This window comes from Nilaparvata lugens, chromosome 1 (genome assembly GCF_014356525.2).
Source record: "Nilaparvata lugens isolate BPH chromosome 1, ASM1435652v1, whole genome shotgun sequence".
Lineage (NCBI taxonomy): Eukaryota > Metazoa > Arthropoda > Insecta > Hemiptera > Delphacidae > Nilaparvata > Nilaparvata lugens.
Window position 1 is genome coordinate 91136931 of NC_052504.1, and position 19264 is coordinate 91156194.

The following is a 19264-nucleotide window of genomic DNA, read 5'->3' on the forward strand; positions in this document are numbered from 1 at the left end:
ACATAATAATCAATATTATGAATTGAGAGATATTAAAGAGCTTAAAAAATTTGGTATCTCTGTCACGTAATTTCAACAGAATATATTGAAGTAAAGCAATGCACTTCAATTGATAAGAGATGAAAATAATAAACGGAAGGTAACTTACTTGATTGGATCAATAGACTTGACATTGTGACAAACATTAACAAATGAGAATGAACTAGTCAAAAGATGAATGGTGGGATTTTTTTACAAAATCAATGCAAAAGAAACTTAAATTGATAAGAGGTGAAAATAATAAACGGAAGGTAACTTACTGGGTTGGATCAATAGACTTGACATAGTAACAATCATTATTATAGTAACAAAATATTTGAAATTAATATTTATTTTACAGTTGTTTTGAGTACTAAGAAGAAGGAATTTTGTTATCAATTCGGATCTTAATCTTCCTAAATTCAAAATTAATTGTTTCAAGTGTTTGTGTTTTGTTTCAATGTGGAAATTAGTGAAGAATTGGAAAGTCGCACATAACCTTTATTTGGGCAATCTATTTTATGAAATTGGAATGGAAAGAAGTTTTGGACCGTAGTCTGTTTCTTTGTCCTCAAGTTGATTGTAAATAATAAATAAATTAATAAATAAATCATTAACAATAATTGAGATTGAAGTATAGTCTTAAGATTGATGGTGGGGTTTTTTCAACAATATGGATGCAAAAGAGACGCTTCAACTTATTTTACTTCTTGTTAGACGAATGAGATTGCTTCTTAGAAGTAGAATCCAACATCCTCTGCAAACTCTGAATAATTTCAACTCGAAACTGCAGTTGTTGTGACGTTGTCAGTCTTTTCATCGATGGCAACATCGATTTGAAAAACAGAAGGTTATCATCCAACTCCGATGCAGTCTGCTGCTCCATGAGTTTTGTCAGGGACAACAAATGTTGTTGCAGCACCACACTGTCAACATTTATTGTTGCGTTATTCTGTTCAACAATTGTCCAAGTTCGACAGTTGTCCCTAGTTGGAGTGGATCTGCTGACAAAGTATTGTAGTCAGGTGAGGCAGCGACTTCATGGTTGTCAGATTCTTGACTAATTTCTGCCGCCTCGATGGTCTCCCAGAACGTGTGTGGCTCTTCGGGCTTGGGTTCTTTTGCCAGTAGAACTTTGTCCAGAAACTGGACCTGCTTCCTGTAGAAGTATACTTTTGAGTTTTGTCTCTTGAGTGTTCTCACATAGCCATCCCTCACTGAGCGCCATTTTGTGATTAGTAACCTCTCTGTAACAAACAAATGATTACCGTACCATTACTACAACCAAATAAGATTGGAAAAGCTTTATAGTGGCTACCATATAATGTACTAATGTAGTACCATATAATGTAACATATTATGTAGTAGCCTAGAAAGACGTCCAAGCCCATGGAAAATGACCACGTTTCTTAACTATATGCTTAGATAGCTGTTTAAACCACAGTGGACTACCATAAATGTGGTAGTCTGGAAAGGCGTCCTAGCCTCTGAAAAATGACCACGTAGCTCAACTATATGCTCAGTTAGCTGTTTAATCCATAGCGGACTACCATATGTGGTAGCCTGGAAAGGCTTCATAGCCTCTGAAAAATGACCACGTTGCTCAACTAAATGCTCAGTTAGCTGTTTAATCCATAGTGGACTACCATAAATGGGGTAGCCTAGAAAGGCGTCCTAGCCCCTGAAAAATGACCATGTAGCTCAACTATATGATCAGTTAGCTGTTTAAACCATAGTGGACTACCATATGTGGTAGCCTAGAAAGGAGTCCTAGCCCCTGAAAAATGGCCACATTTCTTGAGTATATGCTCAGTTAGCTGTTAAATCCATAGTGGACTACCATGTGTGGTAGCCTAGAAAGGCTTCATAGCCTCTGAAAAATGACCACGTTGCTAAACTACATGCTCAGTTAGCTGATGGTCAGCAATAGTTGAAAACAGTGAAAAACAAGTGTTCATGAAGGAAAAGGTTGAAGCCCATTCTACTCTGAATACAAGAAGTTGAGAATAGGCTTATTCAACATGTCAACATGTCTGTGCATGTGTAACACAATTCAAATTATCAAGTATCCTTTTTTATTGCTAAACAACTTTCTGTGTTTCAATAAAATAAAGGATACTTGATCATTATCATTGAGTGATCAGTAGCCCTAAAATGAAAAGTGGGTACTGTGTATGTGTGACATATTGCTCAAAATTCATAGGTTTATAAACCTTTGGGTTTGTCAGGACCCTCAATTGTTTGTATTGTAAAAAAAAAATTGATTTTTTTATTTTTGGTTTCCTTGCAAGGTCATAAGACTGAATATATTCAATGAGACAACCCTACATTGACTGTATTGTTGAATAGGATACAGTATTCCCAGTCATATAGGATTGCATGAAAAGGTCACAATTCCACACAATTTAGCAACACCTATATATTGTCCAAGTCTCTAGTCTCTGAAAATTGCCAACCTACCCAAATGTCAACAATTGACCTGGGATATAAGCCAGCGAAAAATTGAAGAGTGAAAAATTAAGGACTATGAAAAGTTATTTATTCATTTCTTGTTATATATTTTTCATGAATTTCCTGTATTTCTATTGCAATCAATAAAGGCGTTATTATTATTGTCCAGGTCTCAACAAGTTTTATATTCAGGATAGGAGGATAATTCTGATATAAACATCTAGCAAGCTGTGAGCTCAACATATACTTAGAATGTATTACAGATAACTTGAGCTCTTGTGGAAGAATAACTCCTCATGGTTACGTGTTATCTTTATAGATTAGCGATTTTGTAATAATAGGACACACCCCTTCAACTAAAAAAAAGGTATCTCATCCTAACCTGTTGAATAGAGTTCCTCTAACTGAATTGCTCTATAAACATCCATCACGGATGCTTACTAAGCTTATATCAAGCTTAACATATACCTAGAATGTATCACAGATAACTTGAGTTTTTTTGGAAGAATAACTTCTCTTGGAGACTTATCTTTATGGATTAGGGATTTTGTAATGATGGGACGGACACCGCTCCAACTAAAAAAGTAGGTATTTCATCCTAACCTGTTAAATTAGAGTTCCTTGAACTGAATTACTCTATAAACATCCATCACAGATGCTTACTACTTAGCTTACATCTTAGCTTACATCTTAGCTTACATCTTAGCTTACATCTTAGCTTACATCTTAGCTTACATCTTAGCTTACATCTTAGCTTACATCTTAGCTTACATCTTAGCTCACATCTTAGCTTACATCTTAGCTTACATCTTAGCTTACATCTTAGCTTACATCTTAGCTTACATCTTACGATGCTTACTGATTCACTTAAGGTAAAGTATTTGAAATACCTCTACATTACTTACATTACTCTCCCACATTATTCTTCTACATTACTCTACTCATTATTTGCTGTACTGGACATCTTCAAACTAGATTTAATCAAGTATTGGGAAGAAATACTAAGTATTGGAATTGACAGTGCTACCGAATTTCAATTCTAATTGATTTGAATAACGACAAATTCTTCTGATTAATTTCATCAATCTAGACTATCTACTAATATCTAATACGTTAGTACACATTGATATATAGATTTAATTAGAGAGTTGATTTTTTGACTTTGTAAATAGATGATTCTTATCTACAATATTCAGTTATAGGATAGCTATAGGAATAATTTGATATTAGATTATACTGACATGTCACCTGTCATTTGAGTGAAACTCAAATTTTGACGTTTTTGTGATAATTGTGAATAAATAAAAAAATAAAGAAATAAATGCTTCACCTCTACAAACTGAGACCCTACTCTATAACAGAACTATCACTCACTATATTATTCAATTATTTCATCAAGATAGCAACAGGTTTTTCCATTTCAGACAAAACTCATTCAATATTTTGTTATCTACTCTATATTTGTTGTAGAAAAGAATGTATGTACACTCACGGACAGTCTGTACAGCTTTCTTTAGCGAGTTTCACTAAAAACTGTCAGAATAGGTTAACTGGGTAACAATGTTTTGTTTTTTTAAGTATGCTGACTGTTTGAGAGTACATAACATGATGTAAATATTCTGTCTAAAGCTGCGTTTACACCAAAGTTATTAACAAAATGTTCATTTCTCCTTCCTTCTAGGTTCTATTAGATTGAGCATAGCTTATCATACACATGATGAACATATGTGTTTGTCAAACTTTGTGTTAAATCTAATAAACTTTATAAGGACGATAAAATAAACATTTTGTTAATAACTTTGGTGTAAACGCAGCTTTACACTATCCATATCTTTGTTACTCCTATTAATAACTAGCCGTCAGGCTCGTTTCGCTCACCATATCCGTCTAGCTAGGGGGCTCCGCCCCCTGGACCCACGACTGGATCGTCCAAGAATGAGATCAGCAGGTACGCTTCTCTCGCCTGCATTTTTCATTTCAGCATTTTTATCATATGTTAGGAAGATCCAGTCGGGGATCCAGACTAAACGTCTGGCTAAACGAATATGGCGAGCGAAGCGAGCCTGACGGCTAGTAATATAATATTCCCAGGAATAGCTCTGATTGAAGTAGCAATGCCCAATCAATTTTTCCGCGATATATGCTTTTCAATCTTCAACTTGGTGCCAACCTAACAAAGTCAACTAAACTTGATGCCAACCTGACAAAATTATTTATTTAGTTACCAGTTAACAACTGTTTCGAAATACTCTCTCTAGATTATAGTTCTATATTAACAGATGGTATGGACATTTTTCAATTATTATTAAGAGAATAAGAAGAATATACATGCTAAAAGACGAACTTTAAACCCTTAGAAACCATCCTTAGAGTTAAAATATTGCCAAAAGATTTCTTAGTACGCCGCTAAAGGGCCAACTGAAAATACCTACCAAATTTGAACGTTTTTGGTCCGGTAGATTTTTAGTTCTGCGAGTGAGTGAGTGAGTGAGTCAGTCAGTCAGTGCCATTTCGCTTTTATATATAGATAACACTAGTAGAACTGAATTTGGAACATAGAATCATGCCTCACCAATGATCAGTTGTTCATCTCTCGGTCTTTCCTTGAAATTCTCAAATACTTCCTCGCACACTTGAATCCAGGCTTCCTTTTTATTCTGCTTCCCTTTATACAATTTGTGTTCGACATCCCACAGCTGAGGCCGTTTTCTCACGGCCGAAATTAATGTATTCACCGAAAAGTCCATTCTAAAAAAATTATAGAATTAACAAGATTGATAAGATGTATGTTGTAGAATCACACAAAAAAAATATAGGAAATACAATAATGGAGGGTCAGGAATAGCAAGTGGAATTTTATTCGGGAGCTCAAGGGTATGCTAAGTGGCTGTGATAAGCTAATAACCTTTGATTATTAGTCAGAAATGAATTAAGTAATTTATTAGGCTATCACAAACAATACAATTATCGGAAAAGAAAAAACAGGCTATTGCCCAAAAAGAAGAAGAAGAAGAAGAAGAAGAAGAAGAATGCTATACATAGGTTATGTCAATTATTGCATCCATAGAATTATATCAGTTTGCATCCATAGAAGGGTAATATACATTTTCAAATCAGTACATTATATTTCACTAGAGCGTTGGTTTATATTTTTGGACCAGAAAAATAGGCTACTTGAATTGTAAGAAGTAAAGACCTTTTTCCATGCACAAGCAGAGAATTTATGTGGTGTGTGGGTATCATGCTCATTGAAGAGAATACCTCTGGATCTGGCAGTCTCAGAATAAAAAATCACAACACTTAGTTCAAGCTGCACAAAAGCCGGTTAAATTTTAATCATGGTTAATTCCACGAGAACCAATCAGAGAAGCCTTTTTTCGAAAAAGCCATCTCTAATAATCAACTATTGATACTCGTGAAATTAAACACGGTTAAAATCTAACCGGCTGTTGAGCAACCGGGGCTTAGCTTATTAAATATCGGGAGAGCAATATATTGTACGGGTGACAGTATTTAATGTTTCCGTTCTTTGTGTCCATTATCTAAAAAAATAATCAAAACATTCCGAAAAATAACAACATAGACTATTGCTTTTCAAAAGCAAGCCAGGTCATGTTCATATTATGATATTCTATAGGCAGGATGAAGTAAAATCCAGAAGAACTGAACCCTTTCTATTATACCGTTCTGTAACTCAGTAGCAATTTAAACGGCTAAGACTTGGTGCTGAAGACTCATAGTTGGCAACCCTGAGTCTACGCTGAAAAATTCCTAATCTGACAACAAGAGAATTACATTAGGAATCAGAAACAACTGAAACCATAGAGAAACAATAGCATAAGTAGATATCCCATGGTATAGGGCGTTTATGTCGCAACTTTTACTGTTATCTCAAGCTGATAGTCAGCTGTTGACAATAATCGACAGTAATCGGCTTGAGATAACAGTAAAAGTTGCGACATGAGCGCCCTATACCATGGGATATCTACCTATGCTATTGTTTCTCTATGGTTTCAGTTTCTGATTTATAATGTAATTCTCTTGTTGTCAGATTGGGAATTTTTCAGCGTAGACTCAGGGTTGCCAACTGTGAGTCTTAGCACCAAGACTTAGCCGTTCAAATTGCTACTGAGTGGTGACAAAACGGTATAATAGAAAGGGTTCAGCTCTTCTGGATTTTACTTCATCCTGCCCATAGAATATCATAATATGAACTTGACCTGACTTGCTTTTGAAAAGCAATAGTCTATGTTGTTATTCTTTGGAATGTTTTGATTATTTTTTTACTACTTATTACTTGTCTACTTATTGATATCAACGCTATTGTTTCTCTATGCTAATACCAAAGAAAACTTCTATAATTATTCTGTATTCTGTGCTAATACTCTATTAGTTTTCAATTATTGTCAGCCAGAGCCCAAGTCGACATCGTCATCAATAGTAGATAGATTAATAGATAAATCTTTGCGGATTTATCTGTAGATAGATAATACTAGATTCATGTTCTGTATTATCATTCACCTAGGCATTAAAATAATACTTGTTCAAAGTTGCCCTTACCTAATAACAGAGTTGTTGTAAACAAATACAGCAGTTTTGTAAGCAAAACTACTTCTTCTCTGCTGATGTTGTCTCACTAACTGTGAACGAGAAACGTTGAACGGTAAACCACTGAAATTAAAAATAATACAGTGCGACGAAAAGTTAAAAATCGTCCGTAGAGCTTGGGTCTAGTCTCACAACTGAAGCGGTAAGCGGAGCGGTTAACGGACGTTGGTTACGCACAACGCACTAGAACGGATGTTTGCTCATGGAGTGGTGGGGGGGGGTTCATTGACGTCCGCACGACGTACGAAAGCGCAAGCTCGATCGATGCATTGATGTACGCCATTGATTCCGTCTCTGTCACTCACACGTGGCTTATTGCTGACGCTCTTATCACTCACAGTGTCTCTCTCATACTGTCTCTGTTACTCTCATGCTCTTATTGCCGCCGCTCTATCTCTCTCACGTATCTGTCTCACACTCTGCCTCTGTCATTGTTGTTATAGCTACGCTATACCACACAAGTGCTGCTTGACTCTCGGTTGAAAAATTCAGACAAATCAAATCAATTTTACTGCTCAAAAGAGATAAGTTTGCCTGAACGCCATTATTTGCTAGTCCATTTAGGCTGGTCACACACCGATTGGTCTAGACAAGACTAGTCACGTTTAGTCACTTACTTCACATTGCTGATTATGACGAAACAGACACTGATTAGTCATTGCAATTAGACATGACTCCATAAGCAACTATGTGAAGTATTGTGACTAAACGTGACTAATCTTGTCTTGACCGGTCTTAATCGGTGTGTGCCCAGCATTAGCGTTACCCAATGTGCACTATGGAGGCGAACTAGCATATTTAAGTTAAAAATCTGATAGCTGGAACTATTTTGATGTTAAGAAGGTTGAAACTCAATTTTCAATTTTAACAGAAAAAAATTTCAAATCCATCTTCACCATCACAAATGTCCAAAATTGCTTCAAATTTGTCACATTAAAACAATCCAAATATAGAATTTCTGTTTGAAATTTGCACCCGAAATACGTTTAGCTATGTTTCTGAACTGGTAACTAAGCTGCGTTTACACCAAAGTTATTAACAAAATGTTAATAACTTAATCCTTATAGATTCTATTAGATTGAACATAACTTATCATACACATGATGATCATATGTGTTCGTCAAGTTCTGTCCAATCTAATAGAATCTAATAAGGATTAAGTTATTAACATTTTGTTAATAACTTTGGTGTAAACGCGGCTTAAGCTGTTTATGCTATTATTTGCGGTAGTAAATATTTTATTTTGATCTTCACTGTCAACTGATCCTACACAAGATGGCGCAATAACTAATTTATACTTTGGATTTCGGAGAACGTAGTCGAACAAAACAATCAACAAGCACTGATAACAGCATTGATTTGGTTGCTAACCCAAAAATAAGAATACAGTAGATAGCAAGCGAAATGTCCTGCTCCACTGACAAATGAGAAAGTAACTTATACTCACTACATTCTTACACAATACAAATTATTTTCATTAAATTTGTATTCACTTTGATTGTGAGGGAAGATTTTTATTTGAATTTGTTATTTGAAATTAATCAATCTGATAAATTCAAAATTGTAGTACATTAGATACATTTTTTTGGACTCAAAATAGTGTGTGAATTAAGTTACTATTTTTACATAAATTCTAGACTGTGTATTCCAAATTAAGGTTTAGAGCAGTTGCCTGTTGTTTTTACCTGGATTGTATTTCTATATTAATAAATAAATCACATAACATCTCCCCTGAGAGGTAAAGCTCTTCATATAATATGGCACATTGAATCCTCATGAAGAGTCTTTTGAAGATGTACTTGAGAAATTTCTCATTTCACCTGTATGTAATATGATACTGTACTTGAAGATTATAACTTATAAAAATTGAATGCCTCATTATCCATACACCGGATTCTGAATAATAATTCATCAGATTTCCAGTTTCAGATTTCAATTTCAGTTACGGCCTTTGTTATACCATAAAACTACGAGTAGTTTAGTCAAACAAACATGTGAATATAATTTATTTTTCATACATCACATACCGTAATTTTTAATTTTTAAATTTAAGGGTGGATTTCCTTGTTTGGAGAGTGTATTGTGGATTGAACCAACAAAGATCTCAAGCAGATGAGTTTCTCATCCTGAGCGTATGGGCGCACGGCCTCAAATATGTGACATAATTTTCTTTCATGAGCTACTCATGGATTTGAGAATGAAGATTGAATTCAAGTTGGTTAAATTCTAAAGTGGACAGCTATGAAAGCAGAGAGTCAGACAATAAACTGAACCTCATACCACTGATGGAGAAGGAATTCAACGTAATTAGATGTCAACGTAAAAATACTTCGTATTTTTTATGAGTGCATAGCGTTGGATGATGAACAAAACACTTTGTTCTGAGAATAATAACTAAAATAAGTGAATTCTATAAAATTTGAAGTAAACTTGTGGAGGTTTCATTTCGTAGGAGAGCAGATTGTCAGAAATTCAACAACACTTTTTTAGGACCAGCAGAGAATTTGACTCATCTCTAGTCAAACTTGAATGTCAACTTGGAAGTTTATTTCAATTTTCTCCCGTAAATGAAATGACAAGAGATGATAAAGAGCGAGAGAGGGAAAAGACATTGTGTGAGAGGGAGAGAGAGAGAGAAAAAAGACATTGTGTGAGAGGGAGAGAGAGAGAAAAGACATTGTGTGAGAGGGATAGAGAAAGTGATTGACAGAAGGAGATATGAAGAAAGAGTTTAGACAGTGAGTGTCCTGCTCAGTCGGTTGAAATGAAAGCACTCACATGGTCTAGGAAGCTCAGCTATAAAGTATTATGAAACCGTGAGACATTTTCTAGTAAAAGGTTGGCTGGCCTGAAGCACGTAGCTGGCTAGCAGTAAAATTTCACGAAAATAAAGAGACTGATTTATTCAGTTGATGGATACTGGGTGTTACTCAGCCTCTTGAATTATTCCAGCTCTGGACTATCTTGGTCTAGTAGCTCTCCTGACTCCGTTTGGCAATGACCTTCATTCATAAATTCGTTCATACACCTGATTGGAGTAGAGCATTTCACAATCAGATGCTTTGAATGGATTCGCATCTATCCGAACATGTAAACTTAAAAAAATGCAAAAATATATTTGAAAAACAAATGCAAGAAGGAAGTGATAATATTTTATGATGATTATTGAAATTCAAGTTTGTTGTTGGTTTTTTGCGATTGTAGCCAATTGATTATAATTATAAATTTATTGAGAAACAGGGGTAAAAAGATAGAGGTTTGATTATGAGAATGATTGTCGAAAAGCAGAAATATTTGACCGAGCGAAGTGAGGTCTAAGATTTCAAGTCGACGGTTTGGCATTTCTCTTAATGTTTAAATGTTTATAATATGTTTATATGTTGCGCATTTACGGCGAAACGCGGTAATAGATTTTCATGAAATTTGACAGGTATGTTCCTTTTTAAATTGCGCGTCGACGTATATACAAGTTTTGGAAATTTTGCATTTCAAGGATAATATAAAAGGAAAAAGGAGCCTCCTTCATACACCAATATTACCGTTAAATCAGACTATAGAATAATTATTCATCATAAATCAGCTGTCTAGAGGACTATAAAGTCTAGAGACTATAAAGTCCTCTAGACAGCTGATTTATGATGAATAATTATTCTATAGTCTGATTTTAACGGTAATATTGGTGTATGAAGGAGGCTCCTTTTTCCTTTTATATTATCCTTGAAATGCAAAATTTCCAAAAACCTTGTATATACGTCGACGCGCAATTTAAAAAGGAACATACCTGTCAAATTTCATGAAAATCTATTACCGCGTTTCGCCGTAAATGCGCAACATATAAACATATTATAAACATTTAAACATTAAGAGAAATGCCAAACCGTCGACTTTGTATTATTACTACCCGTTCATAAACATCGAACATTTTGAAAATGTATCTTTCCATTAACATTAGTAGAGAGTTGACTATAATACTCACCGTTTAAAAACATCGAACATATTGAAAATTGTATCTTTCCATCATAATACTACCCGTTCAAAAACATCGAACATCTTGAAAATGTATCTTTCCATCAACGTTGTAGACAGTTGCAGCCAGACCTGATAACGGCGCTCACACTCACATTCCGGGACGACACGTCACGGTACGATATAGGACAGGAAGCTCTATGTTTATTTAGGATTTTTTCTAGACATTTTCAATTGATAAATTATTTATTAATTTTTGAGAAAACATAACAACAGGTCAATGTAACTCACTGAGCGCGAGGTCTACTGTTCACAGAACTACTAGTACTGTAGAGGTGATAGTGGCCTACTGGTGCTCACAAAATACTTGTAGGAATCATGTAGGAGAGAATAATTGAATGGATAGGAAAGGATGCGAATTTAATGCGAATTATTCAAGAGCTATTTGAAAAATAGATTCCAAATGCTCAAAATTGATAATAAAACCAGCCTTGAACAACTCACTGATTACGGTCATCCACAAGGAACAGTCTTGTCGCCGATTCTCTTCCTAATCTACATTAATGATCTTCTCAAGTTAGAATTAAAAAATGGTGTCTCAATCGCTTTTGCTGATGACACTTCATTGTTATTCAGTGAAGCGAATCGGGAGGATACTAAAAAAGCAGCAGAATCCGGACTTAAAATAGTAAAATCCTGTTTGATGAGCATATATTAACATTGAACATAGAAAAAAGTAATTTCATGTCTTCTCTCCAAATTCTATAGGCCAGCCGCAAGTTTGGATTCCATTAAAATCCATAATGTAAATTGCAAAGAATCTGATTGGATAAATTGTACATGCTCAAAGCTTAATAGAGAACATCGTGTTAAATATTTGGGTGTAATGATTGATCAACATTTGCGTTGGGATGTTCACATCATATACATGTAACAAACTCAGACATTGGATAAGTAAATTCCGTAATATCAGCCAGTTAGTAATAAAAAATCGACTCAAGACTCATATTTTGCCTACATTTAATCATTTCTGCAATATGGAATAAAAATTTGGGGTGGAACATACTCAAACCACTTGGAGAAACTTTTTGTAATTCAAAAAGACATTATAAGAGCTGTATTGGGAAACCCAGACTCTATCCAAGTGAGTACCTTTTAGTGAGCTAGATGTTTTAACTGTCAGGCAGCTTTACATAAAAATTTAATCATCTACATAAATAAACATATGAATCTTTTCAACTTGCGTGTTTCACCATATAACCTCCGTCCCTCATCTATTACCTTTCAAATTACAGATACTATTTTATCAATTTGTAGAAAACAATTTTTATATCAGGTATCAAAGCTCATCAATGTTATCCTAACCATTTTATCACTAGTAAATTGAATAGAAAACTGCTAATTGAAATTCATACATGGATAATCTCGAACAATGTAATTTTGACAATGTAATTTCCTCATAGCTTAGCATAAAGACTTCTCATGTTTTTTATGTAATCTTCAACTATTCTTTACTTTCCCCTATGCCTTCACTCTGCTCTTTCTCTTCCCTTCCTCACTCACTTTTTCTTTTCCCTATTTCTTAATAATATCCCATTATTATTTTCATGTACTGTTAAGCATTGAACACTCGGCCTCTGCGCTCAGGTTCCTCGAACCTTGCAGGGACTTCCCGTTTTTAATATAGTTATGTATAATCCTATTAATGGTATTTTTCTTTTTCATTTTATATTGTATTTTACTTTTTTCATTTATAACCATTTTTGTCATTGTGATTATGTTTTTGGGACAAATAAAAGTTCTGTTCTGAAAAATATGAATTCAAATATACCAAAGGAATCAAAGGTATCAAAGGAATAAACAAATGTCAATAGGGTTATGAAGAAAAAAAGAGGACGAAGATCTATTCTCAATCAAGAAAATGCTGAAGGAGAAAATTTTACTGAGGGTGGAGATTTTAAATAGAAATGATAGATGGAAGTAAATGATAAAATTATGAAGGTGAGAAATAAAATATGAATGACGAATGTATGTGATAACGGAGATTAGAACTCTCTTGTAGTTCAGACACTGTGTTACTTGTAAATATTTGAAAAAACACTTACTTTTGTTGGAGTATTGAGGAATGCATTTCACTCTTGAAGAGGAGCTTCATCAGCCTGACACCAGGGGCGCTTGCTCTTATGGGTTGGACTGTGTGGCCAAAATGTGGGAAAATATTACATTTGATTTGAAGTCAAGTTGATCATTTAATAAGTTGGATCTGTCATTTTTGAGGTGTTTATAAATTTCGTATTGTCCTAGTGTGTTGAGTCTCTGGCTTTTTTGAAGAATGTGTGGAATTTCAATGTCTGTTTGTATGTTTTTGGGTGGAAATTAGGAGTAGAAGATGGTGGAGAGATAAGGTAGAAAAAAGGAGTACAGAGGTATCAAGTATAGGTGATGGAGAAGATGATGTAGATGATAGAAGAGTGTTGAAGGAGGAGAAGAAGGATGATTACGAGCAGGAGAAGGATGGAGAGAGCAGTATGAGAGAAGTGAATAGGAGGATGACAAGAAGCAGGAAGAGGAATAGGGGGAAGTATTCGGAAGAAAAGGAGGATTGATTGATTGAGTACTTTATTTATGTAGATTACAATATATACTGGCTTATACACTTATATACAATAGCTTACAATACAGAAAAATTATGGATGAATTTAAAAAATATAAATTAAGAACATAATTATTGAGCTGTATATAATATGAAAAAAAAAACAATTTGTAATAACTATAGATGAAATAGAAAATATTGTTATGCATCTACATAAATTGGCGGAGCTTTGGACATATCAATGTCCATTCTTTGGAAAGAATATTCGAAGTATTCTTCCCACTAACTCTCTACCATAGGAGAAAGAGAAGGTAAAGGAGAAAAAGGAAAGAGTAGAGGTGTTTGAAGAGAGAAGAAAGAATGGAATTGGCAAATGAGGAGAAGGTTATGAGGAGGCAAAGGATAAGAAGGAAGAGTGAGAGGAGGTGTAGGTGGAGGAAGATGAATTTAATTGGAGGAGGAGAAGGTGGTTAGGAGGAGGAGGAGGATAAATATTAGAAGGAGGAAGAGCTGGTGATGTAGGTGTCGAAGCCGGAGGAGGTGGAGTAGAAGGATAGTGATAAGAAGAAAGGTTGATTGAGGAGCGGGTGGTGGTTATAAGTGGGAGGAAGAGTAGTAGTTGAAAGAACGAGAAGGATGCTAAAGAGATGGAGAGTAAGAGAGAGAGTGAAATCGTTGTGAGTGTTGAGAGAACAAGGTGATCTGGTGGGTCTCCTCTCTCCACCCACGTAGCCTACTGCTTCCGTCGATGCAGTTCATGACAGAGCTCAACAGTCTACAGACAGCATAGCACATTGCTACTGAGCACCACAGAGCATAGACAGAGACTGTACAGATCATCTTAGGATTTCAGGCTGGGTACAGAGAAACGGTTCATACCAGAGCTCACTAGACTACAGACAGAACAATACAGAGTACCACAGAGCATCGACAGAGACTGTACAGAGAACCTAATGCTTTCAAACATGGTACAGAGAAGCAGTTCATACCTAAGCTCAACAGACTACAGACAAAACAGTACAGAACACAGAGCACCACAGAGATTATACAGAGACTGTACAGAACAGCTAATGCTTTCAAACTGGGTACAGAGAAGCAGTTTACCAGAGCTCTACAGACTACAGACATGACAGTACAGAACACAGAGTACCACAGAACATCGACAGAGACTGTGCAGAACACCTAATGCTTTCAAACGGGGTACAGAGAAGCAGTTTACCAGAGCTCTACAGACTACAGACAAAACAGTACAGAAGACAGAGCTGCAGAGCATAGACTGAGACTGTACAGAACACATTATCTTTTCAAATTTGGTACAGAGAAGCAGCCAGAGGCTCTGACTACGAGAGCTCTAAAAAGGAACTAGAGCAATAAATATTGTCGTCAATATTACCATAAATTATACTCTGGGATGTACTGTGATTATTGAGTTGTCATTGTCAGCTAGTTCTATTGAACCGTAAGATCATTTGGAATATACAAGGTCTGTATAATAGGTAACCCGACTGACCTCAGGAAATTTTTTATTGGCGAAATATGTATAATTTTTCATTTTCAAATCCCTAAACGCTCCCTGGAAGTCGGCAACCTCTATGCTGTCTAGAGCCCTCGTCGTAGTACGTTGAACGTTTTCCAGAGTCCTGAACCGCGTCTCTTGACATTAGAGAGAGATTATTTTTCCCGACCCAAATAGTCGAGGGTAACGTTGCCACATCCTCCTTACAGCCCGGATATGGCACCACCAGACTTCCTATTGTTCCCCAAGATCAAGAAACAATTTAAGGGGACGCGGTTCGGGACTCTGGAAAACGTTCAACGTGCTACGACGAGGGCTCTAGACAGCATAGAGGTTGCCGACTTCCAGGGAGCGTTCAGGAATTTGGAAATCCGGTATCAGCGTGTTATCGACTCTAATAGGGACTACTTTGAAGATATCTAATGAAAAATTGTACATATTTTGCCAATAAAAAATTTCCTGAGGCCAGTCCGGTTACTTATTATACAGAGTCTGTATGTCCTAAAATAATATCCAAATAATATCCTAGAAATTCAAAAAGAATAATTCATATATGAGAGAGGTTATGGCATTTCCAAGTGTATATTGAATGCTTAATGATTGATTATTTTTGGAAGATTGTTTTACAATAAAACAAGAATAGCAAATTCAAAATGAGTGTATAACACTGTCAGTGTGTGTGTGTGTGTGTGTGTGTGTGTGTGTGTGTGTGTGTGTAACATCTTTGCTTACTTTTTCATACCTCATTACAAAATCGTGTACAATTATCTAGTTTGATTGATTGATATTGTTGTCTTTATCCATTTTAAGGATTGTTATTATGTATTTGACATAATTATGATTTCATTATGTATTGTAATTTTATGAAATATTTTGTGACGTAGCCTTATCTACTGTATCGCCAGGCTGAATTAATTGATTGTTAGTTTGATGTAGGAGTGCAAATCTGAACCTCTCCGATGAGGAAGGAAGTGGACTGGTGTGGGTGTATTTCTGATTTAGGGGTTGCATTCATGGGCTTTGGAAGGCACCCCTGGTAAGCTGATTTCTATTATACTCTGTACAAAATTACTTCTCACTTGGGATGGACATGCGCAGCAGAGAAAGCATACAGCGGCAGGGATACAACGACGGATATGTTGCCGTTTTGAACCGGCCAGCGTTCTCAAATTTCCAGTGAGTATTCAAGCGATCATGATACACATGCAGATGTTTCCTCTCTGGAAGTGCTTGGTCGACTGAGTCTAATCGTCAAATTGGCAACTGCGCTTCTTCCTATGACTCTATCCATCGCTGTAATTGGCTGATCTCCCTCCATTTCTGTTGCCGCAAAATCCTTCAAGTCTGAAGTAATTTTGTACAGAGTATAGTCATAGAGAAACAATAGCGTGAGTAGATATTCCATAGTATAGGGCGTTTATGTCGCAAGTTTTACTGTTATCTCAAGCCGATAGTTCACGTAGTTCTTTCCCGTGAAGCTTTATAAAACTCGTAGTCTCTCATATTGTGCCATTCATACACTCTTACCCGGTCAAAACACTAAAAATCGACAATAATCGACAGTAATCTGCTTGAGATAACAGTAAAAGTTGCAACATAAACGCCCTATACCATGGGATATCTACTTACGCTATTGTTTCTCTATGGTATAGTCTACGTACTCCATGTTATATTATGTGATAATTACATAACTAAACTGTAATTGCATTGTATTGTACATTATTTGATAGTGAATGTTTTTGTGATTTTTCTGGCTTCAAATTTATCAAGTTTTTTAATATTTTTCAATTTATTAATGCATTTTCAAGTGTAAAAATAATTTGTTTCATCTTTCTGATCAACCGAGATACAAAATTTTTAGTATAATGTATATTTGGACTGTAAATTTTTGTGATCTTTATAAAAGTGTTTTCATAACCTCATTTGGACTATTTTTATCAAAATTAGGGAGAGGAACAGTTTTGGGTTTATCCTGTTGATTCTCTCCCAATCATTAGTTTGATGTTGTGATTAAGGAATGTAATAAATGTAAATAAATGTAATATTATCTGTTACTATATTGTATTGTACATTATCTTATACAAATACATTTTATTTCCATTAATATACTAATAAACAATCTAATCAATAAAATTTACATAACATTAAAAAATATAATATATGAAATTTACTACAAATATAAAAAAATGCATTTTTTCGGAAATTAACTTACTCAACTATGAGTAGATGTTATCCTTAATTCAATGATTCAATTATTTATTTAAGCCAAAGTACATCAGTACATAAGCCTGGTCACAAAGAACATCCATTATGAATAAAATACGATATACAATGTCAGAATACAATATCAGCTTTTAAAAAGTCCAGTGTCTAATTGTCTTTATGTGATTACTATTTTCACTATGTCCAACGTATATTAATCTATCTATATATATAAAAGCGAAATGGCACTCACTGACTGACTGACTGACTGACTCACTCACTCACTCACTCGCAGAGCTAAAAATCTACCGGACCAAAAATGTTCAAATTTGGTAGGTATGTTCAGTTGGCCATTAAGAGGCGCACTAAGAAATCTTTTGGCAATATTTCAACTCTAAGGTTGGTTTTAAAGGGTTTAAAGTTCATCTTTTAGCATGTATATTCTTCTTATTCTCTTAATTATAATTGAAAAATGTCCATACCATAATATGTTAATATAGAACTATAATCTAGAGAGAGTATCTCTTCGAAACAGTTGTTAACAGGTAACTAAATTAATAATTTTGTCAGGTTGGCATTAAGTTGAGTTGACTTTGTTAGGTTGGCACCAAGTTAAAGATTGAAATGCATTTATCGCGGAAAAATTGATTGGGCACTGCTACTTCAATCAGAGCCATTCCTGGGAATATCATATTAATAGCCGTCAGGCTCGCTTCGCTCGCCATATCCGTTAAGCTAGACGTGTAGTCTGGACCACCGACTGGATCATTCTAACATATGATAAAAATGCTCAAATGAAAAATGCAGGCGAGCGAAGCGAATGATCTCATTCTTGGACGATCCATTCAGGGGTCCAGGGGGCGGAGCCCCATGGCCAACGGATATGGCGAGCGAAGCGAGCCTGACGGCTAGTCATATAATATGTCCACTTCTATTATCAATATAGTATCATATATACAAAAAAAATATCATAATATGTATTATATTTAATTAAATGTATGTTACAAATTAATAAAGTATTAGCTCTTAAATTGTGATGTTCACTGACAATAAAACTGTACCCATTTATTTATCATGTAAACCACACAATTTTGTGTGGGTATCAACTTTGATTGGGTATTGTGTAGGCTATTCATTACATGTTTATTTTTATTTATATTTTCTAATGGAGGTTTGTATTTCTTTAATCATGTTACTTATTTAATTTACGTTTTGCAAAATAAGACCTTCAATACTTTGTAGATTATTGGATTCTTTAAGTGTATGTCTATCCATTTAGTCATTCAACTATAGCTATTCATGTAGTTTAGCCTAGATCAAAAAATTTGTTCTAATCGTTAATCATTGTGTGCTGAATACCTCAATAAAGAATTATTGAATTGAATTGAATTGTGTATTTGAAACTTTGTGTACTAATCCAAATCAGATCATCCACATACTAGCACAAGTACGCATGCGCACATTTGAACACATCTCGAATTTCAAGTAGTGTTGTGATAAGATGACCGCACTGCATAGCACCGCGTAGCAACAGGAGAAATCACTGAAACCTGTTTTGCTGCGGAAAAAAGTTGTCGGCAAAATGATACAGAATATGTAGCAGGCATCATACAACTATATCTATACATAGCATTGGTTCTACAATCTGTAATATACAACTATATCTATACATAGAGTATACATAGCATAAAGTTTGTTCAGTCAGTATATATGTATCGTACGGCGGGGGAGGAATTGTTGAGTTGAACGAAACACGAGTGTCATAATCGTCAATTGGCTTCTTTCTACTGACTGACTTGATCTATAGTGCCTATATATAGTGGATATTAGTGTGGCAGTATACTGTACCGGTATCGTTGGAGTAAATATGTAATACCGGTATCGGTACGGTATAATGATACCGGTATTGA

At 35.1% G+C, this 19264-nt stretch overlaps 1 protein-coding gene across 1 annotated transcript; it reads right to left on the bottom strand.

Annotated features, from left to right (window-relative positions):
* Nucleotides 1–501: 501 nt before the first annotated feature.
* LOC111063613 lies at nt 502–7212 on the bottom strand. Its single transcript, XM_039419604.1, has 3 exons — nt 7030–7212; nt 5042–5217; nt 502–1265 (listed from the first exon to the last, which is right to left on the bottom strand). The coding sequence occupies exons 2-3, from the start codon at nt 5214–5216 to the stop codon at nt 955–957; spliced, it is 486 nt and encodes a 161-aa protein (XP_039275538.1). The 5' UTR covers nt 5217; nt 7030–7212; the 3' UTR covers nt 502–954.
* Between the last annotated feature and the right edge of the window lie 12052 nt (nt 7213–19264).

What these genes read in the sequence shown, in the direction of transcription:
- LOC111063613 (XM_039419604.1), bottom strand. Translation starts at nt 5,216, where the DNA reads ATGGACTTTTCGGTGAATACATTAATTTCGGCCGTGAGAAAACGGCCT. An exon ending in AGATGAACAACTGATCATTG is followed by an intron (nt 1,266 to 5,041) that starts GTGAGGCATGAT and finishes TGTTTGTTACAG; the next exon opens with AGAGGTTACTAATCACAAAA.